This window comes from Phascolarctos cinereus, unplaced genomic scaffold, assembly GCF_003287225.1.
Source record: "Phascolarctos cinereus isolate Bilbo 61053 unplaced genomic scaffold, phaCin_HiC Scaffold_2;HRSCAF=192, whole genome shotgun sequence".
Classification (NCBI taxonomy): Eukaryota; Metazoa; Chordata; class Mammalia; order Diprotodontia; family Phascolarctidae; genus Phascolarctos; species Phascolarctos cinereus.
The window spans coordinates 227,439,794-227,463,492 of NW_027555625.1; the positions used below are offsets into that span (position 1 = coordinate 227,439,794).

The 23,699-nt window shown below is 44.2% G+C and overlaps 1 protein-coding gene across 1 annotated transcript; it reads left to right on the plus strand.

Annotated features, from left to right (window-relative positions):
* The first annotated feature begins 11,567 nt into the window (after positions 1–11,567).
* Positions 11,568–17,497, plus strand: LOC110206414 (WAP four-disulfide core domain protein 12-like). The gene is made up of 4 exons (XM_020983740.2): positions 11,568–11,702; positions 12,955–13,113; positions 13,632–13,772; positions 16,372–17,497. The coding sequence occupies exons 1-4, from the start codon at positions 11,615–11,617 to the stop codon at positions 16,374–16,376; spliced, it is 393 nt and encodes a 130-aa protein (XP_020839399.1). The 5' UTR covers positions 11,568–11,614; the 3' UTR covers positions 16,377–17,497.
* The last annotated feature ends 6,202 nt before the right edge of the window (positions 17,498–23,699 follow it).

The window sequence follows — 23,699 nt, forward strand, 5'->3', positions numbered from 1 at the left end:
TTTGTCTGTTCTCTGTGTCCCATATCCATCATCCTGCCTGCCTATTCCCTTTCTTCCCAGTAGGGGTCTCTCCTGATGGCAAGGAGCTCTTCTGATCACCACATGAGTGACCCAATGCCAGGGCCTTTGTCCCAAGCTCGTCTAAGATCAACTCGGGCATTGTGGGCATTCTAGACCTTTGGGGAACATTCTCTTCCTTGTTAATTTCATGGTGTCCAGAAGGCAATGTAGTATAGTGGAAAGAGCACTTAATTTGGAGAAGAAACCCAGAAGAGCTGGGTTTGAATTCCCAGCTAAATCATCCATTGGCCTAGGTTGATAAATTGGGGGGAGGAGTGTGCATGTGTGTTTGTATGTGCATGTATGTGTGTGTGTGTGTGTGTGTGTGTGTGTGTGATTTCTTCAATTAGAATTTTATGAGCTCCATCACTATTTTTAGAACCTACTGGTCCAAAGTCCCTGAAAGAAGTAATACTTCTGGGGGCAGCTAGGTGGTGCAGTGGATAGAGCATCAGCCCTAAAGTCAGGAGGACCTGAGTTCAAATCTGACCTCAGACCTGACACTTACTAGCTGTGTGACCCTGGGCAAGTCACTTAACCCCAGTTGCCCCAAAACAAACAAACAGACAAAAAAAGTAATACTTCTTTTATAATTAAGCTCTCCTTACCAGATCTAGGTACAATTTGATACCTTTCCCCTATGAGCTTAACTGTTAGGATTCCTAGTTTAAGAACAACCTGTACCTCTATTCCCCTTCTTCTTTGTGTAGACAGGCTAAGAATCCAGGTAATCAGGACTGGGTTTTGGGGGCAGGGGGAGAGAAGCAGTTTGGAACTATGAGTCTCTGATCTGGCTTTTTCTCCTTAGATTGATTCCCTCTCTAAGCTGAGGTGGTTGGACTCATATATTTGGACTCTGAAATGGCAGCACTCTCACTCTCTGGCCCTACAACTCTGAGAAGTTGGGTTATCTGTGGGACAGCACCTCCCACAGGTCAGAACAATCAGCACCAACTCCTGGAGGGTGGAGGACCTTGTCTTCTTTGTGTTATCGCAAACAAAATGTTCCAGGCTTGGGTGAAGGTCTGATTACATCTGTTGTCCTTAAAACCCAGGTTGGGATGGGGCTTCACAAGTAGTAGGGACTGACTGAACCCCTGTTGTTGGAACACTTACCATAATGCTTAGTGCAAAATAAAATGCTGGGCCCCATGAGGAGGGGCATAACTGTTTTACATTCAGCAGAATGCAAGTTCTTTGATGTCAACCATTATTTCCTTCAATCTTTGTTTCTCCAGCTTAGCAGAATCCCTGGCACATTGTACATGCATAATAAATCCTCAATGACTGGTTGATTGACTGGGATCTATGTATGAACCAGAGTCTCCTAGCATGTATGACTTCTGAGGTTCGTGGACTTTTATCTGAAAGAGTTGGGAAAGGAGAAGTCATCCAGAGACTGGCCCATCCCCAGTTGGCTGAGTCAGAACAGTGTCCAAGGTCTCTGACTTCTTCCTTAGGCTTAGAGGATTACTAGATACTAGAGTGGAAGCAGTTACTTCTCACTCTATTTCTCACTTCTTCAGTCAAATCCTTGGGGTTGTTAGAGGTGATTATTAGCTGATTAGGGAGCAGAGTTCTACCTAAGCATCATTTCACCTAGAACTGAAGCAGTTTTGGGAGTTGGAGTGAGGTTGGGAAATGAGAGAAGATCTTGCTAGATTAGCAGTCATAGGGAGGCAAAAGCCCGGGGCAGGAAGAGATCTGAGTCATTGGTCTATGGACTTCCCAGGAGAAATGAGGCCCAAGACATTTTGGTGAAAGTCCCCAACACCACACCTCATTACCATTCTATTTTTTTTCCCTTTTTTTTCCTGTTTTCTTATTGTTTGGCAGTGGGGATTAAGTGACTTGCCCAGGGTCACACAGCTAGTAAGTGTTACATGTCTGAGGCTGGATTTGAACTCAGGTCCTCCTGAATCCAGGGCTGGTGCTCTATTCACTGCACCACCTAGCTGCCCCTCATTACCATTCTAGAAAGAAACTTCAGGTCTTAACACCAGCTGAGCCAGATTTGCTCCCCTGATTCAGAGAAGGCATGGTTTACTAACCAAGGAAACTCCAATCGGGTGAAAAGGAGTATCATGTAATCTGAGTATGGACCACCCCTATCAAGTCTTGTAGTCAGAGGAGGGCTCAGAGTGGTCTGAGGTGTATAGGTGAGTAGGCAGGCTGTGGCATGGTAGTGGTGGAAGGAGCCCCAGCCTAGAAGTCTAGAGACCTGAATTCTAGTCTCAGATCTGCCGTTAACCTGTTTAAGCTTGGGCAAGACCCTCCCACTCTAGGAGACTCAGCTTCCTTCCCTGCAAAATGAACATGTAATGATCTCTGAAGTTCCTCCCAGCTCTAAAGTTATATGTTCTTATGACAATCAAGGAAGGCTTCCAGGAAGGGGTTATCTTGGAGACAGGTTTTGGAAGAAGAGATGGATATGATTTGGTTAAGAATTTAGGATGGCAAAAGCTTGGAGGTGGGGTTGTTCTAAGTGGACTGTGGGGTCTGGCACCATCTCTAGGGAGGTCATCTAGGGTAAATCACAATGTCCTCCCAACACCCCAAATCCCTAAATAAATATAGAAAAACCAGCATTACTATTCAGTTAACATGAAGGTAAAAGATAGATGAAGGGGGGAAGGTAAAGGAGATCTTCCTTGCCTTTGTCCTAGAGATAGAGATTGTAATGGAATGAGCCATATATATGTGCCTTAGGGGGAATTTTTTTTGGGGGGGGCGTTATTTTTTTGTTTTGTTTTGAAATAGCAACAGAAGCCTTCCCGAGTCACTGAGTTGATGGGGAAGCTTGTCTAGGCAGGGATGGCCCAGAGAAGGACGCCTGCTTAACCCAATAGTGATGTCTCCCCTCTTTCCCCTACACCCTTCTCTAAAAGCTTTGGCTTGACCCTAGTTCTCTTCTCTCTTCTCTCTCTCTCTCAACATCACAATACTCTCACAGGAATCAGGACAGATTAGTCCAAGAAATTCTTAGCAGCTACTGCCAGTAACCGAACAAGAATAATTCCCATTTTTCCCTAGGACTTTAAGGCTTACAAAGCACTTACCTCATAACAATCTTGTGAGACAGTTACTGCAAATATTTGCCTATTTTATGTGTAGCCCCACCCAGTCCCCCACCCCATTCAGAGATCAGAGATTCACAGCTTGGCATCCTAAGGAGGGAACTACTTTCCTAGATTTTAAAGGGGAATTCTGTGGGTCTACACTCCCCAGACTATAGTTTAGCGATCCCCACCAGTGATCTTACCTTTAATAATCAGCCTATAGACCCAATGTGGGCAGCTAGGTGGTGCAGTAGATAGAGCGCAGGGCCTGAAGTCAGAAAGACTCATCTTTCTGAGTTCAAATCTTTCTTAGCTGTGTGACCCTGGGCAAGTCACTTAACCCTGTTTGCTTCAGTTTCCTCAGCTGTAAAATGAGCTGGAGAAGGAAATGGAAAACCACTCCAGTATCTTTGCCAAGAAAACCCCAAATGAGATCAAGAAGAGTTGGACACAACTCAGAAATGAGTGAACACCAAGAAGATCCAAGTAGTTCAAAACAAAGACAGTAGCTGTAATACATCTCTCCATCCATACACCTGGGGTGTAATCCTCACCCCCACCCTTCACCTCTGCAAGTGTACACAGCGTCCATGGGAAAAGGAGGCACACACTTAGATAGTGAGGCATACACCTAAGAAACACATATGGCCAAGGCAACCCATACCTCTAGTACTGTAGGGTTTGAAGCCCTTCATCTTCTCATGCTCTTACTCTGCTCCTCCCTGGGCACAAAGTCTCTTCTGGATTGGTCACTCATGTGAGTTTCCCAGGCAAGCTTCTCTATGAAGGTCAACTGCCAACTGCGAGTTCTAATTCTCCCTTGAGTCCATGGTTGGCTCTCTTCTCCGCAGCCAGGGGTCATGCTCTTTGAAGCTGCTTCCTTCCTAGAATGCTGCCTCTCTTGTCTGGCTCTGCTCCTTGGTGGAAACAGTGTCTCCTACTGGGTGAGCAGCTCCAAAAAAAGATTGTGGCTTTTGGAATGGGGAGGAGAGAAAATCTGTTACACCCACTGATTCCATCTGGTAACGGTTCTGAAGTCTTCCAAGGCCGTTCTATACAGATGCATCCTGCCTTAAACTGCTCAGCTATCTGCAATTGACTTCAGGGCTTGGTTGATTTTTCTTCCACATTAGTCATATTGTGACAGAAGAATCAAAACAAAAAGGGAAAAACCATGAGAAAGAAAAACCAATTAAAAAAAAAGAGAAAATAGTATGTCTCAATCTGCATTCAGACTCTGCAATTCTTTGTCTAGATGTAGATAGCAATTTCTATCATGAGTCTTTTGGAATTGTCTTAGATCGTTGCATTGCTCGGAAGAGCTAAGTCTAACAAAGTCAGTCATCACACAATGTTACTGTTACTGTGTGCAGTGTTCTGGTTCTGCTCACTTTACTCAGCATCAATTCATGCAAGTCTTTCCAGGTTTTTCTGAAGTCTGCCTGCTCATCATTTCTTATGGAACAATAGTATTCCATTACATTCATATACCACAACTTGTTTAGCCATTCACCAATTGATGGACGTCCCCTTAGTTTCCAATTCTTTGCCACCACAGAAAGAGCTGCTGTAACTATTTTTGTACATGTGGGTCCTTTTCCCTTTTTTATGATCTCTTTGGGATACAGACCTAGTAATGGTATTGCTGGATCAAAAGATATGCACAGGTTTATAGCCCTTTGGGCATAGTTTCAAATTACTCTCCAGAATGGTTGGATCAGTTCACAACTCCACCAACAATGCATTAGTGTTCCAATTTTCCCACATCTTCTTCAACATTTATCATTTTCCTCTTTTGTCATGTTAGCCAAGCAGATTTTGTTTTTTAAAAAACCTCCAGAGACCTGGCCAGTTTTCAGTTGGCCAATGCCAAGTTCCTCTTCTAATTCAATCAGATCACTTAGTCATACTTTGTAAAAGGATAACAAGGTATAGATACACTTTTGCATTTCTTCCACATAGTAACACCTTGCTATCCCTGTTATCTGCCCCTTGCTTTCAGTGAGTATGTCAGCTAAGTTGAGGGGTAGAGGGTGGGAAATTGCTTCATAGATAGAGCTGGAGCATTCAAAACCAACACTCACCTTATATAGAGGAGGTTGATGCTCAGAGAATTAATGTGATTTACCTAAGGTCACACAACTAATGAGGGAGAGAGGTAAAACTTGAACCCAGGTCTCTTGACTCTTGATCTAGAGTTCTTCCTACTATACTATGTTGTTTTCATAATCCTGCCTCTTCCTCCTCTGCTCCTCCCTCCATCCCAGGACTATTTTGGGGAGTGAGCCCTTTCTTTTCTTCATCTTTTTATACCTGTCCTCTAAAGCAGTCTCCAGGATTCAAGGGTCTCAAAATGCAGAGGCTATGCCAAGCTGGCACTCGGTCCCAATAAGGCAAGAGAGTATGTTAGTTCATTCCCTCTGCCCAGTAGTTTTTATCTTTGCCTTAGGAACAGCAGGCACCTAATCCCCTAGGGAATTCTTATGGCTGGGCCTTTCCAATAACTTGGGAGGAATAGAGATACTGGTGGACTCAGTCCTAGCAAGATGCTACAAAGGAGTCATTCCTCCAGGATACAGATTCAAGTGGAGTCTTGGGGCTAGCTCCGACATTTCCTGGCCAGGTGCCCTAGGGTAAGCCATAGGCTTTCTTTGGGCCTCAATTTCCTCATTTGTGACAGATAGGGAGCTGTAAGCATTCAGGAGCTCCCTCTTCCTGAGGGGGTATGGGGAGGGAGCCAACCTTTCTAGGTGATTGGTATTTTCCCCAGGTTGCTGTGGAATTATCCTCACCATTCATGCTTTCCCAATGGAGGAAGAGCCTGATAAATGAAGACTTTATCATAGTCTGGTGACTTCAGAGGGACCTCATTTGAGAATGCCTCTGCCTCAATGACCCTCTCTTTGTATTATAAAGAAATGACTTCCAATTAATGTTCAGTTTATGTCTTATTGGTTGAAGCACAGGGCACCTTTGGTTGATATATCAGCTGCCTGTGTGTAGATGGTTGATAAACTGGAGACTATATCCTGTATTTTAGGTTGGAGTCTTTAGGTATTTTTATGTATTGATTGGGTTATCAGAGTGTAACAGGGAATATGAATGTATTTGGACTGCTACCTCTGTGGGCAGGGAAAAAGTTCTGAAACTCTAACTGGGAATACTGGGAGTTACAGCACAAGAGAAGTTTCATTCTCTTCCTTGGAAGAGATTTTATCATCAGTCAGAGTTCCTCTAAGGGAGGAACTAATTGTACCAATATATAGGAAGAGAAAGAAGAAACCAGTTGGTGGCAGGAAGAAAAGGGGGAATGGATGGTGGTAGCCAAAGCAGCTCGTATGATGGCTCCTCACACAGAAAAAGAAGCCTCCATAAATCTCTGCAATATTGATTTCAAGACTAGAGATTAATGTCTCTGTGTATGACCTTTTGAGTGATTACAAAAGGTCAACTTTTCCCCATTCTTCAACAGATCTGTTTTTTTTAAGTCTGTTTGTAACTTCTAATTGAATTGATGTCCAAAGCCTTTTTCCCTTGACCTAAAATACTATGATCTACCCTAAATTCTGTTTGATGCATGTCTGTATATTTATTCTGCCCTGGGGAAAAGCAACTGTGGGATGAAAGTGAATGATTAGTTGGAAACACACAAAATTTAAGTAGGTTTGAGATCTAAATCTCTCTATAAAACTAGTTGGAAGTTCCACAAGCTACAAGTGTGAAATGGTAATGACTTTATTATTAATGTAGTGGCCCTTTTATGAGCTTCTAAAATAGCAAAGAGATGGCCCATGTGGGAAAAATTTACCCAAGGCTAAAGCTGAGAGCTCCATTATTTGTAACTAAAACCGGCTGTCTTAGACCTTAGATGTCTCTGGCAACTCTCTTGACTCTGAACAAGGGGCAGGGTTAGAGGCACAGGACCAAAATGAAGGCCACACCATGGGAAGGAGAAAAGTATGGTCTGGAAGTCTCTTCCAATTATCCTATGCAATGACTCTGGGAATCGACTCCTCCCCTTTTCTTTTGGGAAGAAGGAGTTTAATTTTTTTTTTTTTGAGTGTTCAAATGAACTTTGACCCACAGCTACACCTGCTGGTGTGAAGTGGGTTATTGACAGCATTATCCTGGACGCAGGGAGTCTGGGACATCTCTTGCATGAGTGGAAGTTTTAGTGAGACATGGGGATGATGGCTGTATGGGCTCATTCTCTCGGGGTTTTTTCTCCTTCCAGAATGGCTAAGGAGCTGGACTTTTTCTTGTGGGCTGTGGGATGTATGTGTGGGGGAGGAGAGTGGTGAGAATAGATGTGACAAAATACAAAAAAGCTTCCAGCCTTTTCCAGTCTTTTTCTCTATCACCTCAGAATTCGGAATCAGTGGCAAGGGACCTTAGAACATAGAATGTAAGAGGAGGATTATAAAGGACTTTAGAGATCCTTTTGTCCAATTCCTTTACTTCACAGAAGAGGAAAATAAGAAGCAAAGAGGAAAAATAACTCATCCATTGTCCCCAAAGCCAGTAAGGGGTAGAACCCCAAATCAAGGCCAAAATTTCTGGAAGTTCAGTAAACATTCTATTTCAATACACTACTCCTCTTGAAGTTTCTCTCTTTGAGGTCTGGCCTTCCTCTTCCTTAGTCACCAGCTATTTGTTGCAGTAGCCTCCCAGGCCAAATCTTTAGTTCAATAGCAATAAAATTCTATCAAATACAGGCTAGAGGATTAATCAAGGCACACTCTAAATATAGATGTGCAATTACAGGCACCCAGAGTAAGTATAGAATGAAGCTCACTTGAGCTTAAATCAATCTTACTTAAAAGTCCACCCATTCAGGAGAAATAAAATATTATATGTTATTTTAAAAATGCAAGAATGCATAGGAATAAATGGACCACTGTGTAATGGTAAGCAGTATCTATTGACAACCAAGAATTAGCATTATGGTAATGGAGAAACTCTAGAAGTTTTTCCAATAAGAATAGAAGGAAAGCCAGGATGTTCATTGTCAGCACTAAAATTTAATATAGATCTAGAAACAAGGCCTGTAGCAATGACAAGGGAAAAAAAATGAAGTAATAAACATAAAAAAAGAAACAAAATTATTGCCACATATATATATATATGCCACTTAGACAATCCTAGATATAAAACTTTAAAATATTGAAACAATAAAGAAGCTTGACATAAAAAAGTCCACCCATCTGTAGAGTCTTATTTTACGGAGTTTTACCACATGGAACTGTGCAAGCCCATGAGTTCAGTCTATTTTGAAGCCAAGAGTCACCCTGGTCACCCTTTTGGCCATCTCAGGAAGCAAGGCCATCTCACTGGCAATTTCAAAAAACTTTCAGAGCTATCATATCAGAAGCGGTATTATTATTTCCATTTGACCAATAGGGCAATTGAAGAGCAAAAGAGTTAACTGATGTGCTCAAAGTCACACAGAGAGACACGATTAGAACCAGATCTTCCATTGTCAGAGTATTCATCCCACTACCCAGCTCAATTTTAGGCACAGAAAGAAATGTTGAAAAAAAAACTGTCTCAGCTCAGGGGGAATAAGCATATATTAAACACCTACTATGTGTCAGGAACTGTACTAAGTGCTTAACACATTATCTCAATAGATCCTTCCAACCCTAGGAGGTAGATGCTGTTATTATCCCCATTTTACAATTAAGGAAACCGAGGCAAATAGAGGTTAAGTGACTTGCTCAGAGTCATTATAGCTAATAAGTATTTCAATCCAGATTTGAACTCAGGTCTTCCTGACTCCAAGTCTCAATCCATTGAATTACCTAGCTGCCCTTATCAGAGATGAGATAGATAGATGGACAAAGCATTTATTAAGCACTTACCGTATGCTGATCGCTGTGCTAAATACTAGATAGCAAATAAGACAGTCCCTGTTCTCAAGGAGAGTGTATGCTAATAAGGGAATACAACATATTAATAGGTACTTTAAAATGGGGAATGTGGGCTAGAAGGAGTATGGAGGTTTGTGTCCTGGCCAGATAAGGCTAAGGCTCACCCATGGGGGGTGGGGCAGGTGGAGTCCATGTTTTGGGTGGGGCAAAAATGGTAGAAGAGTGGGACCATGGTGAGCCATCATCACTAATGGCCAGGAAGATAGACTACCTGAATGACGCCTATATAATGTACAAAAGCCCTAAAGGAAAGCTCTAATTATGTTATTGTGCTAGCACTGTTTCTGCTCAGGTCTCATCACTCTATGGTTTCAGTTCCCCTGTCCCACCAGAGAGCCATCTCTAACAACAAATAGCTAAAAAAATAAGAAAGAAAAAGCTATTCAGTAAAACTAAACAAGACATCAATCAAGTCAAACAATAAAAGAAGTGCTCTCCCTCATTTCCCCAAAGAAAGAAGAGAAAGCGATGCATTCTCCCACGCCCTCTCCTGAGTCAACCTGGATCAGTATCATTTCACTGCGCTCAGTTTCATTGTCTTCGAATTTACACTGTTGTAGTTGCTGTGTCTGCGTTCTGCTTACTTGACTTTATCATTTCTCACAGGTCTTCCCATGACGTCCTGTACTCTATGTATTCATCATTTCATGTGGAGCAGCAATAGTAGATGATATTCTTCTACCACAATTTGTTTCACCATTTTCCCATCAGTGTACATCCACTGTTTCCGTTTTTGCTGCTACAAAAAGAGGGCTTCAAAGATATTTTGTTATGTATCGTATCTTTATTTTTCTCTTTGACCTCCTGGGGTACGTGCCTGGAAGTGGAATTTATGGGTCAAAGGTAATTTCTCAGCATAATTCCAAATTGCTTTCCAGAAATTGTTGGCCCAATTCACAGCTCCACCAACAGTGGATCCATGTGCTTGTCTTTCCATAGTACTGACAGCATTGATTATTCCCGTCATCTATCATCTTTGCCAATGTTCGGGGTGTGAGGTGAAACTCCAGTTTCTTGTGATCTGCACTCTGATGATCAGTGATTTGGAGCAGCAATATGTGGTTGTTAATAATTTTCAGTTCTTTTGAGAACTATTTGTTCATGTATTTTATCTCTTATCCACTGCCATCCCCTAATTTTTAGTAGCTCCTTTCAAATGTTCTATGGTACCCATCCTATAATCCTCACAGAGACCCACCCCACCCAGGAGACACAGAACATGGACCTTAGAGATCATAGGATCATTGGAGTATGATGGGATCAGCCTAGAGTAGAGGAAGACCATTGGCCAGCTTGCGTCCATCTCAGTGACAAGCAGTGCCCCAACACCTAACACAGGGCACTGTACCCCATAGACCCAGAGATCAGCTCAAACATTCCTCAGCCCCCACCACCCATCTCCCTAGGCATTGTCCTGGGCATAGCCCCCAGCATCACCCAGGCACTGACCAGGACATTGCCCACAGCATCATGCAGGGCAAAACCTCTGGCATCACCCTGGGTACCTCCCTTGGTGCCAGCAGGCACCAACTCAGGAATAGCTCTGGGCATCATGCCAGGCAACATCCTGGGCATCACTTCAGGCATTACCCCAGGCAACACCTGGAATCTAGCTGTGGTCATTGCCCCAGTCACCAACTATGACATAGCCTTGGAGATTGCCCCACGTACCACCAGAAACATAGCCCTGGGAATTGGCCCAGGCATCAACTCAGGCATAGTCCTGGGCATTGCTTTGGCATCACCCAGGGTGCATCCAGATCCAGCACCCACCCACACTCCATCGCCATTCAGGGACCCCTGTGCTCCTGACCTCTCCATAAACCACAGACCTAGCCTCGTTTCAAGGACAGTTCTTGAGGAGTAGTAGAGTGTACAGGGGTTTACACTCCCAGAAAGGATTTCCCTCTGCTGCCATTGAGTACAATCAATAACCTAAGAAGAAAAAGTCTCTACAGCAATCCCAACAAGTGGTTATCCAACTAGAAGCTTGAAGACCTCATCTGAAAGCAACCCAGTGGAGAGTTCTCACTTTGAAAGAGCTCTCACATTTGACATGGAGGGGATCTTGGAAATGATTTAGGTCACTAACTATCTCCCCCACCCCACACACCACCCACACCCCTAGCCAATACCTTACTTATTTTTACAAGTGAGAAAACTCTAGAGAGGCCTAGGAAGAGGAAGTCACTTGCCCAAGGTTTCATAATCCCTGTGCTCTTTTTTTTCCCAATCTAGTAAAGATGTTTCTAACAGCAAAGCAATTTAGACATGTGGGCTAATATGACTATTGCGTTTAGCAGACAGTGTATCATCCTGCTCCTCCCTTTTTTTCTCATCTTCTCCCAAAACCTGAGGCCTAATGCTTGGGGCCTCAGAGGCTCCTGGGGACAGGGAAATGGCTCTCAGAGAAATGGAATTCTAAGATCATTCAATTTAAGTCCAAACTTCCTGCTTGTGCAACTCCACCTGGAAAAACCCAACACTGAAACGTCACCAGTTTGTGTAGATATAAATGCCAGGCCCCTGCACCATCTGCCCCTATGTTCTCTGTCTCAGCTCACCATGAAGTACAGGAGCCTCTTTTTCCTTGTGGCATCCCTTGCCCTTGTGATGCTGGCATCATCCTGGACCCTTAAACCTGCTAAAAAAGGTGAGGTCAGGGGAGTCATCAGGATGCAGAACAGGGGATTCCCTATACCCTTCCAAATCGTTTGTTAAGTTTTTCAATTGTGCAGAGTTTAAACTTCATCTTCATGGTCTGTGGGTCTCTCTGTCTGAATCTCACTGTCTATCTCTGTCTCTCAACCTTTTTCTCAGTCTTATTTTCAGCTTCAGTTTGGTTCTTCCTTCCTCTCTTCCTTCCTCCCTCCCTTCCTCCCTTCCTCCCTTCCTTCCTTCCTTCCTTCCTTCCTTCCTTCCTTCCTTCCTTCCTTCCTTCCTTCCTTCCTTCCTTCCTTCCTTCCTTCCTTCCTATCTCTTTTGCTGCCCTGTTCATTCTCTTCATCATTCTATCCCTGTCATCATCACTCTCTGTCTCATTCTCGTTATCTGATTCTTTCCCTATCCCTGGTTTTCTTGCCATCATCTCCTTCTGTCTTTTATCTCTGGGAGGCAGCATGACACAATGCAAGGTTATTTGTTTGAGTCGGGAAGCCTGAATCCATTCCTTACTTCCATAAGGCTCTTAACCTCCCTGATTCTCGGTTTCCTCATCTACAAAGTGGGATGCTAATGCTTTTATCTCATAGGATTATTGTGGGCAAAGCCATTTATTAAGTTGAAGGTGCTATAGAAATTGAGAGCTATCATCTTCCCCTCCCCCATTCTCAGTCACCCTTTGCCTGCCTGTGTCTCTCCCTCTGGCTGCCATCTGCTGAAAGACTTACCTTTCCCCTCCTGTGCTATTAAAGAGAGGGCGGGTTTTGGAGCCAGCAGACCTCAGTCTGAATCCCAGCTCTGCCACTCCTGACTTGGGTGATCTTGGAGGAGTTGCTTATCATCTTTGGGCTTTGGGTCCTTGTGTGGACAATGATTTCTGAGGGCCCTTGGAGCTCTAAATTCATGATTTTGCTATCCTATATTTCCTTAGAGTTGATTACCAAGGTTTCCCTCATTCCCCAACCCCACACCTCACTTCCAAGACCTTTCTTTCAGCTCTTAGAATCATAGAATTTAGAGCTGGGAGGGGTTATGGAGATATTCTAGTCCATCCCTATCATGTCAGAGAGAAGGAAACTGAAATACAGTCAGGAAGTGACTTGCCAATTGTTAGAGAGTTAATAAATAGATAAGTCTGGATTTCTGGAGACAAGTCCAAGTGTGAAAGTCCAGACTTTGTTCATAAGCATGGGTGGGAGCTCAGGCCTAGTCCGTGTCCTCACACCTTTGGTCTTCTTCTCTAGGGACCAAGAAAGCAGGGAGTTGCCCCGACGATCCATTCCGCTGTATTCGGGGAGAGCCTAGTGAGTGTGTGGGAGATGAGCAGTGCCCCCAGAATCGGAAATGCTGTTATTATCGCTGCGGCTTCAAGTGTGTGCACCCCAAGGAGACTAACAGCACAGGTAAGGAAGCCCAGGACTGGGGGGAGGGGGACTAGAGGCACCTCAGGTTGGGGAGGCCTCTGCCAGGAAGGGGTGGCTGCATCCAGGGCTTCTCTGGAGTCCCACCAGTCACAGCAATGCCCAAGGAGGGAATGGACAGCCTTGTGGGTGGAGGCCATAGTGAGAGGGCAGATCAACCCCCAAGGCAATGAGCCACAGTCCTAGAATCTTCTAGGTCTGAGACTGCTGGGAGCAGGAGGGGAAAGGGAGATTTCTCCCTAGGAAGGTGGGAACTGAAGGCTTAAGATGTGGGCTGTGATGAGGTTCCAGATGTTAGCTATGGCAGGCCTCCTCGCACTGGAGAGAGATGCTGTGGGGTCAGCCTGCCCATCAGGGCAGGAGATAGGAGCTCCAAATTTGGATTGTATCAGATTACTCTGGGACCAGATAGGGATGCCCTGTGGTTGGCCCATCCAGTAGAAAGTGAGCTGAAGAGATGCATCCTAGAGACTGACTTGTCCTGGTCTTATCTTTGTTAGCTCCAACAAAGGCAGGGCAGTGTCCACCTAAGACGAGCCTTTGTCTGACCCCAAACCAGTGTGAAGATGATGGGCACTGTCAGGGCAACATGAAGTGCTGTCAGGGCCTGTGTGGGAAGGTCTGCACAGCTCCAGTGACAGGTATGGAGGGTGCTCAGTCCCCTTCTTTCCTCTTTTCCCTTTATTTATCCCTTTATCTTAACCTCAGAGCTGGAATCCCAAAGGGATTCTCTCTTTCTCTCTGTATCTCTCTCTTCTCCATGTCTCTTTCTGTCCTGCACCGCCTCCCTCTGCCCCTTCCACCCCCAATCACCAAACCAATCATCCTGGGAAATAGGACTGTCCATGGGAGATTTTTCAGTCTCAGAGCTCCAGCCCCAGGACTCCTTCCTGATGTGACTGGTACTTTGCCTCAGGGATGGAATGTGGGAACAAAACATATAGAGTACTCAGCCAGGGTCTAGTCTTCTAGGCAGGTGCCCTGGCCATGGGCATGGATGGAAGTACAAGGCTAGTTCCCATTCTCACACTTTCTCCAGGATCCAAGAAAGCTGGGACTTGCCTACCTTTCCTTAGATTCCTTCCACTCTATTCATGCTGAAACCAGCTAGCACCACAATGCTGAGCAGTGTCCAACGAAGCAGAAATATTGTGATTACCACTGGGGCTTTTAATGCGTGAGCCCTGAGGATATTAAAGCCTGAAATGAGGAAACCTTGGCTGGATCAGAATTATGGGCAAGGAGGAAAAGAGACCCCAGAGAGTGAGACTGGGGAGACCACAGGAGAGAAGGACAGACCAGCTTTAGAGAGGGAAGGAAGAGAGGCCAAAAGCTTTAGAATCGAGGCTGGGGAGGCCAAAGACGGAAGGCGAGACCAGACTCAAGCTGATGAGTCACAGCTCTAGAGGCCTCTGAACCTAGGTCTGAGCCTGCTGGAGTAGAAAGAAGGAACAGAGATTCCATCTGACTCCAGGATTGGGAGCTGGGGTAAGACCCCTGGCCCCAGTAGGAAATGCAATCTGGGGAATTTTCCTCCCTCTCCATTTTAATCAAAGCCAGGGAAACACCCCAAACTCCCGGGCCAGTGTAACACAGTCACTGTGAAGGGTAAAGGAAATACTAGGCCCCCTCGAAGTGGTGTAAGGGGATGCAGAGGGACATCTACATGTCCTCGGAAGATAAGGAATCTATGTGATTTCAGCCCACCCCTCCCCCAAACGAATAGCATCTAGCTGTTCCCATTGTTCAATGCCCTTGGCCCTCACACCCATGCAGAACCCTTGGACCAGATCTCCCTTCCCCTCATTCTCTGACCCAGGAGCTTTCTCTCTGCGTCCTATATGAGTGGGCAGTTGCATGGGTGGGGTGGGGGGCCCTCCTCCCAAGCAAAGCCTGCCATCTCCTGAGCCACTGTTCAGCCAGTGCTCGCTTTAGAGACATCCTTCCCACAGTTCATTTCCGGGTGCTAAGGTGAAGCGATGTTGGCTCGTGGAATGAGCATGGGATCTGGACCCGAAGGATCCGGTTGAAATCCCAGCTGTGGCACTTGCTACCTGAATGACCTTCCTCAGGCACTTCACGTTTCTGGCCACATTTTTCCCCCTAAAAAGGAGGGTGTTGGACTAGATTGTTTGGAAGATTCCTTCTAGGGCTAAATTCTTTGAAACTTACGACAAACTAAGTGGTCTTCTGAGAATTCCCCAATGCCCAGTGTTTCCTGAGCAGTGGTTTATCTTCCTAGTACTTTGATTTCTGCCTTGGACCTTCATCTTCTGATCTAGGAAAGAAAGAAGTATTCATTAAATACCCACTATATGCCTGGTACTGTGCTAAGCGCTTTATAAATATTATATTGTTTGATCCTCACAACAATCCTATGAGGCAGATGCTATTATTTTCCCCATTTTACAGTTGAGGAAACTGAGGCTAAGTGACTGGCTCAGGGTCACACAGCCAGGATTTGAACTCAGGTCTTACCTGATTCCAAGCCTTGCCCTCTATCCACTGCACCACCTAGCTGTCTGTTGACATTTAACCAGCCAACACAGGATGAAGCTATATTGGCTGCCTAAACTGTCAATTGGGTGGTTAGGTTGCACAGTGGATAGAGTTCCAGGCCTGGAGTCAGGAAGGCTCATTTTCCTGAGTTCAGATCTGGCCTCAGACACTTACAAGCTGTGTGACCCTGAGCAAATCACTTAACCCTATTGCCTCAGTTTCCTCATCTGTAAAATGAGCTGGGGAAGGAAATGGCAAACCACTCTAGTCACTTTGCCAAGAAAACCCTAAATGGGGTCACAAAGAGTTGAATACAACTGAAACGAGCAAACAACAACAAACCGTCAATCAGAATCTCTCATCAACCATGATTTTAATTGATTAGATTGTCACTACTGATTGACCACTAAAGTATGCAGTGGCTGGGTGAAAGAAGGAAAGGAGTAGTGGATTCAGTTTTGCATGCTCTAAAACTATTTGCAGGATCTGCTGCAAATCCTAGGTCCCTGCAAGAAAACTCACATCTTCTATAACGAATTTCTCTTTATCCAGTACTAGATACAGTTTGATGCCTTTTTCTTGTACACTTAATGCTGGAATTCATGATCTCAGGGTGTCCTGTCCCTCCATCTTCTTTGGATGGACAGACTAGCAACTGAGAGAGCCAGTGCCGGATTGGGGGTGGGGGAAAGGGGGCATAGTTTAGAACTTCAAAGCCCTGCTCTGGTTTTCTCTCCTTAGACTGATTTCTGCCCTTGAGCTGAAGTTGGACCCTGTAGACCCGGACTCCATGAAGACAATGTTCTCTGCCATTAGGACTCACTCTCTCCAGGAAGTAGGGGAGTAGCTCTCATATCCAGGGCTTGTCACCAATAACTCCCAGAGACTGAAAGACCCTATGTTCTTCTCTGTATTCCTTTCAGCCTGAGTACAGAGCTTAGCATATAGTATATACTCAGTGAATCACTGTTGGAATAACCCTTACCCCAAGCTTTAGTGCAATATGAAGTACTGGCCCTGTGGGGAGGGAATCGGGGTGGGCTATCGGTTGTTCTGGTGTTATGTGGGCCATTTCACTGTGACCACATGGTGTCTGCTTTGTGGTTTCTATACATCTGCTTATGACAGGCATGAAAACATATTTGCTTACTAGGATTCTCTACCTGTGATTGCCATCCTTCCTCTGATGAATATGAATGAATTGATATTGCTTGCTAGAGGAGACATGCATGCACCCACACATTTATGCACATATATGATAGCAGCCAATTAATATTAATTAATATTCATAATTGAGTCCTTTTTCTCCATGTTAGAATCTTTGCATCCTTATCCCTCGTAGAATCTGAGTTAGCATTCACATGTGTAATCCTCAGAGAAAAAGCTAGAAGCACCTCCAGCCTAAGGCCTTCACTCCTCATTGGAGAAAACAACCCAAGGCCAAGGTCAGGCAGTTCAGAGGCAGAATTCCCTGGAAAGACTCATATCTATATTAATTGGTTACTATAATTCACATGTAAAATATATATGCACGTACATTTATGCGTACACATACTCGGTATTTGGTATTCAATTGTCCCAAATCTTAGCTCTGAAAACAGCAGCAATAGGAACATACATCTTGATCTAGGAGCCTTGCCCCCCACCAAATACCATCACAGAACCATTGAAAACGAAGAGTACTTCAACACCCATCAGATGGGGGATTTCTCTTATACAATAAGAGAAAGCTGGGAATATGTCTTGGGACCTATTATACCTTGGGACCTAATGTGTCTTGGGACCCCTCACCCTCCTGTCTCTAGCCTTCTGAGGTCTTGGTGGACTATAAAACCTATCCTTTAATAAATCAACTATGGAAACAGTAGTCTTATGTATTGGCTTTCTCTTTTTCCCTCCCCTAGTGCAGACCCTGAAATGAGGGTGATGATGACAGCTAGCATTTATATATTGCTTGAAGGTTTGAAAAATGCTATGATAATAATAATAACAGCTAACACTTATATAGTGCTTACTATGTGCCAGGCACTGTGCTAAGCACTTTACAATTATAGTTATCCTTTCCACATCAAGGGACTTAGGGACACAGTGCCCCCACATTTGGAAAATCTGCATAAAAATTTTTGGTCCCCCTTTCATACCAGAGAAAAAGTATGAATTTTTTCTTTTTCTTTTATGGGGGTGTGTACAATACCTTATCGTAAAATTTGGGTTATTTGGTCATAGGCTCTGTGTTGTCTTTCGTTTCCACAAAACTCCCCCCAAATTCCCATTCACTAATACTTTGCTTAAGTAAGCATCCAGTTTCCCCATGCCGCCACCCCCATTGGTGTTGCTGTTGCTGCTGGTGGTGCTATTTTGTTGTTCATCCTTTGTTCTTGATGAAGACCAGTGACATCATGAGGGTAATAATGCCTCGACTGTGGATTGGGTTGAACTGAGGCAGAGCTGCACAAGGATGACAGTGAGATCACAGACAGAGCTAGAAAGGACTCCAGAGATCATCTAGCCCAGCCATCTTATTTTGAGGATGATGAAGGCTAGAAAGGGAAATAATTCACCCCAAGTCACGCAACTTGAAAGTAACGGAGTAAGAGTCAAGACCAGGTTATCTAACTTCAGATCTGGTGCTTCACTGCTGAACTGTTACGTCTAAAGAAAAAAAGATAAAAGAAAAAACAAAGTAACACCTGAGTGAACAAAGAACTAATCATGTAATGCTGTGATCCATAGACAGGTGCATTGTCCATTGTACCTCTGGCCCTAGCTCTCTGTCCTTGTCATGCTCTTCTGGACTGGCCCTGGAGGCCAGAGAATGGGTGTTACCAGGGCACCCTCCCCACTGCACAAAGCACAGAAGTGGGGGAGGGGGAAATTCTTCACAAAGGGAGGATAGAACCCTTCCCTCTGATATCAAGAACTTCCCAGGGTTGTAACCAAGGGGCTTGGTGGTCTGGGGTGAATCCCTTCCATTCTCTGAACCTCATTTGTCTCCTCTCTCAAAAGATATTAATAATGGGGTGGCTAAGTGGCTTGGTAGATAGAGTACCAGCCCTGGAGTCAGGAGGACCTGGGTTCAAATTCTACCTCAGATACTTAATAGCTGTGTGACCCTAGGCAAGTCACTTAATTCTGATTGCCTTTAAAAAAAAAAGAGTGTTAATAATACCATCCCTTGTCCTTCCCTCACAGTGCTGTCTATAGCATAAAATGAGATAACGAATGGGGATGCTCCATGAGAAGTCGAAAACTGGAATGGAGTGTGAGGGAGAATTATAGCCAAAGGTTCTGAAGTCCTTTGCATCTCTGCCAGCCCCAATATTTTACGTTCTAAGGTCCTTTCCATTTGAAGATCCAGAATACCTTCATTAGAGTGTAAGTTCCTTGAGGGCAGGCACTATTTTTTACCTTTCTTTGTATCTCTAGCACTTAGCACAATGCCTGGCACATAGTAGGTGCTTAAGAAATACCAGCTGACTCATTGACTCCAGGAATTCAAAGGTAGGATGAGATTTCTGACCCTTGACATTTAGCTCTATTTCTTCATGCTCAACTCTCTGTGCTGAGGTTCTGAGGATAGGTCCTCTATATAAAGCTCTTATTTGAACATAATCATGGTCATAGGATATCAAGACTGATGGGGACCTTAGAATCCTATAGAGGAGAACACTGAAGTTCAGAGAGGGGACATGACATGATTGAGGTCACATAGCAAGTCAGCGACAGAATCAGGACAAGAACACAAGTAGTGGAAGACTCCAAAGGAAATCCCCTGGCACTTTTTACACAGGTCTGCCTCTCCCTGCACTTAGTAACTGGCCATGACCATGTTGGCCATGTTGATGAGGCCATATTAGGCAGCAAGATTAGGGTTCTCAGCCTAGTTCAGTGAAAGTCAAGGAGGGAAAAGTGTTGATTCAGGTACTATGGGCCACACTAGAGGTAAGATGAAGAGCGGGATGATCAGGGTAGACCATAAGCTTATTCAAAGGCAAGTGGGGAATGTTTGAACTAAGAAGATCAGCATAGTGCTAGGATGGCAGATTCATGGCAACCTTCACTGAGCACTGGCTACATTCCCAGTTAAGTCAAGCTTTTGGCTTCCAGCAGTGGAAGGGGACAGACATTAGGGGGACTCTGATCTTATCACTTCTCTACTAGAGAACCTGTGCATGGGATTTGGATTTAGGGTCAGGACCAAATTTCAAAGCCTACCTCTGTGCTTATGGTCTGTAATGACCTTGGACATGTCACTGAACCTTGGTTTCTTCAACTATAAATGGTTGTACTCAATGACTAGAACTGGACAGGATGAGTTGTGGCCAAATTGCCTAAGTTTACATCTGGACTCTCTTCTTCATCTGCTTATTGTCCTGATTATCAACATTATAATGGTATAGCAAAACAAAGTAATGGAATACTACACATATATATCTAGTATGTAGAGGTAAGGGTTACATATAATGACTCCTTAGCCTTAGACCCTAAAATCTCACAGCTAAAAGGAACCCCAGAGATCTCTAGTCCAACTCTCTCTCAGTGCAGGAATCCCTTCTGCATCACCCATGATAGAAGACCTGACAGGCAGCTTCTATTTGGATACTTTTAGTGACCGGGAACTCATTTTTTCCTAAGATAGGCCCATTCCATTATTGGATAGTTTTAATAGTTACGTAATGCCTTAAAGTTTATAGATCACTTGACTTATTTGAGTCTCACAACCCTATGAGGTGGATATTACAAATATTATTATCCCCATTTTTATAGGTGAGAAAACTGAGGCTCAGAGAGGTTAGGTAACTTGCCCATGGTCACAGAGCAAATTAATGTCAGATGTAGGCTATGAACCCAGGTCATCCTTGTGTTAGGGACAGCATAATATTGAGTTGAAATCTGCCTCCTTGTAACTTTACTCCCAGCTTTGGCCCTTATTTTCACCCTTTGGGGCCAAACAAAATAGCTGCATCTTTCATCTGACAGAGCTTTATATATTTGAAGATAGTCCCCCCATGCAACACCCAAGTCTTCTCTTTTCTGGACTGAACATTCCCAGGACCTTCAATTAATCCTTGGATAACATGGTTTCCAGTCTCTTCTCTACCCTGATGGTCCATTTCTTTTCTATAGCATCCAATCCAAATTTCTCTGCCTGGTCATAAAAGACCTGCTTCAATCTGACTCTTTCTATCTCTTCAATCTGGCCTTTAATACATACCAACACATACCAGCCTGGTCTCCTCACTGTCCCTGTTGGGACTTGAATCTCTCCTTTTCACATTGCTCCCGTGTGTGGAATGTCCTCCCCAAACTTCTCTTCCTCCTCATCCTTCATCCCTGGGTCTTAGTTTTCTCCTCCATAAAATAAAAGGATTGACTTTTATAATCCCTAAGCTCCTTCAAGCTCTGACACTCCGTGTTCGAAGGCTTCTTCTAGCCTTCACAATTTATGATCTCCTTACTTCCCAATATTAGGGTGGAGAGAAGGGGACAGATATGAGAGATGTAGAGGTTTGGCAAGATCAGCAACTGATTGATGTGTGAGATGGAGAGAGAGGAGTTAAAGATGTCACCAAAGTGATGAAAAATTGGATGTCTGCAAGGATACTGTGCCCTCTACAGTGAGAGGAAGTTTGGAAGATGGGTGGGTTTCAGAGGACAAATAATGTAATGATGTCTGCAATGCAAAGTATAGTCCATCCAAGCCCATTCATCTCATGTGATTCCCTCAGCACCCATCAAAATAAAAAAAAAAAGATGGTAGAGGCAGGGCTCTTACTCACTACTCTTTGCCCCAGAGCACAGAGCCTGCCCTCTCAGGGGTACCTGCTGTAGCCACGGGGTGATCTTCGGGGCATGGGATGAGGTGGAATGTTTCCAATGACAGCTGCCCAGCTGCTGTAAGTAGCAACTATTTTAGGTGATAACTACCTTGACTAGTTAATTCCAGGATCAGAAGAAGGAAGAAAAGGAGCTTGAACAGCAGAGGGAGGGGGAAGAGTATTGGAGGATAAGGGTAGATGGGATTATGTTGGCAATAACTGCTATAACTGGTTTTTGATTGGCTAATGCAGGTACTCTTGGATTTGACCTGACTTTCTACCCTCCAAAGTCAGCTAGGTGGCTCAGTGGATAAAGGGCTAGGCCTGAAGTCAGAAAGCCTTATTTTTCTGAGTTCAAATCTGGCCTCAGGAGCTCACTAGTTATATGACCCTGGGCAAGTCATTTAACCCTGTTTGTCTCAGTTTCTTCATCTGTAAAATGAGCTGGAGAAGGAAATGGCAAACTACTCCAGTATCTTTGCCAAGAAAACCCCAAATGAGGTCATGAAGAATTGTACTTGACTGAACAACAACAAGAAAATCTATTCTCCAAATGGCTAATCACATCCCCCTAGGGGTCAGTCAGGGCCTCCTTCAGCGTAATGCCACAGCCCAGCAAAGGATATGGGCCTCTACTTTGGAGCCGACTGGCCTTGGGAATCAGGAGATCTGGGTTCCAGTCCCAGCTCTCTTTACCAATCTCTTCTTCCTACTCAATAAACTCTAATAGCTCCCTATCGATGCTCAGATATTATTTCAGCTTTAGTTCACTCTTTTTAAATTTCTAAATTTTTGTTTTATAATGTACATGATTATTAGAATAGTAGTATGTATATACTAAATATATATATGTTGAATCTTTCACAATTTCCTCTGGGCCTCAGTTTCCTTGTCTGCTCAATGAGGAGGTGATTTCTAAGGTCCTTTTCACCTCTGACACTATACAGCCTTAAATCTGCCTCTGCCTCTGCCTCTGCCTCTGCCTTGGTCTGGGCCTTAGCGAGAGTTTGAAGTAGGAGAAAATGTCCAGCTCCCTCTTTCAGAGCCCTGTACTTCCAATCCTTTCCTGCATGAACCTAACAAAAAATATCCCAGGTGAGGGTTCCCTCTTCTATGCTGCTGTGTGCTCTAACACACCCAATCTCAAATAGTGGCAGCCCTTCCATCATAAATGCTCTCATCATTGACTCCCTCAATGACTCCCTGAGGTACCTTAAATGCCCTTAGCTCTACTGGCTAGGCAAAAGATGAAATCCTTCTTCTCTTAAAGTAAACCCACTAAGACACAGGATAATGATAGTGATGATGAGATAACATTAATAATGAGAATGAGAAAACAGGTGCCATCAGCTCAAGGTAGCTCTTAATGAAAACTTCCTCATCAAAATAGAGAAAGGAAACTGATAAATGCTCTTAAGTCACATAATAAATTTGTTTAAAAAATCCACAGAGGTACTTCTGAAGCACACGGTGCTACACAAAGAAAAAGTTGACAATGGGTATGCACCACTGGATATTTGGAAGGTGACCAATATTGTTTTCCCTCTGAATGGAGCCTATGAAAGGGCTGACATGCAAGAATGGAAGGAAAAGCCCTTGATGGATGATGTTGACAAAGAACACAACCACTAATATGTCAACAAAGATTGATTGAATAAATGGCTGATTTATGTATATTATTTTTACAGAAATGGAGGGGTTCATGACAGCAATAAAAGAATAGGTTATTATAAATAGAAATTATAACAGGGTCATCTTGCACACCCCCATATCCAATATGTTTGCAAGGCCTGTTGATTTTGTTTTCATAACATCTCTTGCATATGTATCCTTCTCTGTTCTCGCACTGCCATCGCTCTGGTGCAGGCCCTCACCCTCTCATGCCGACTATTGCAGTAACCTGATGGTGGGGCTGCCTGCCTCAAGTCTCTTTCCACTCCAGTCCATCCTCTACTCAGCTGTTAAGGTGATCTTCCTAAAGCACAGGTCTGACCATGTTACCACCCCACCCTACCCCCATTTGATAAACTGCACTGGCTTCCTATCATCTCCAGGATCAAAGATGAAATCTCCTGTTTGGTGTTCAAAACCCTTCATAACCTGTTCTCACCTCTTTCCAGTCTTCCAGTATTCTTATACCTTCTACCTTCCTCCCCTCCCTCTTCTTTCCCAGCCCCTATCCTGGGCATGTACCCCACAAATGGCTAATCACACACCTCTAGGGGTCAGTTCAGGCCTCCTTCATTGTAA

Coding starts and splice junctions, on each gene's coding strand:
- LOC110206414 (XM_020983740.2), top strand. CDS start 11,615: ATGAAGTACAGGAGCCTCTTTTTCCTTGTGGCATCCCTTGCCCTTGTG. Junction 11,703..12,954: donor CCTTAAACCTGCTAAAAAAG/GTGAGGTCAGGG, acceptor CTTCTTCTCTAG/GGACCAAGAAAGCAGGGAGT. Junction 13,114..13,631: donor CAAGGAGACTAACAGCACAG/GTAAGGAAGCCC, acceptor TATCTTTGTTAG/CTCCAACAAAGGCAGGGCAG.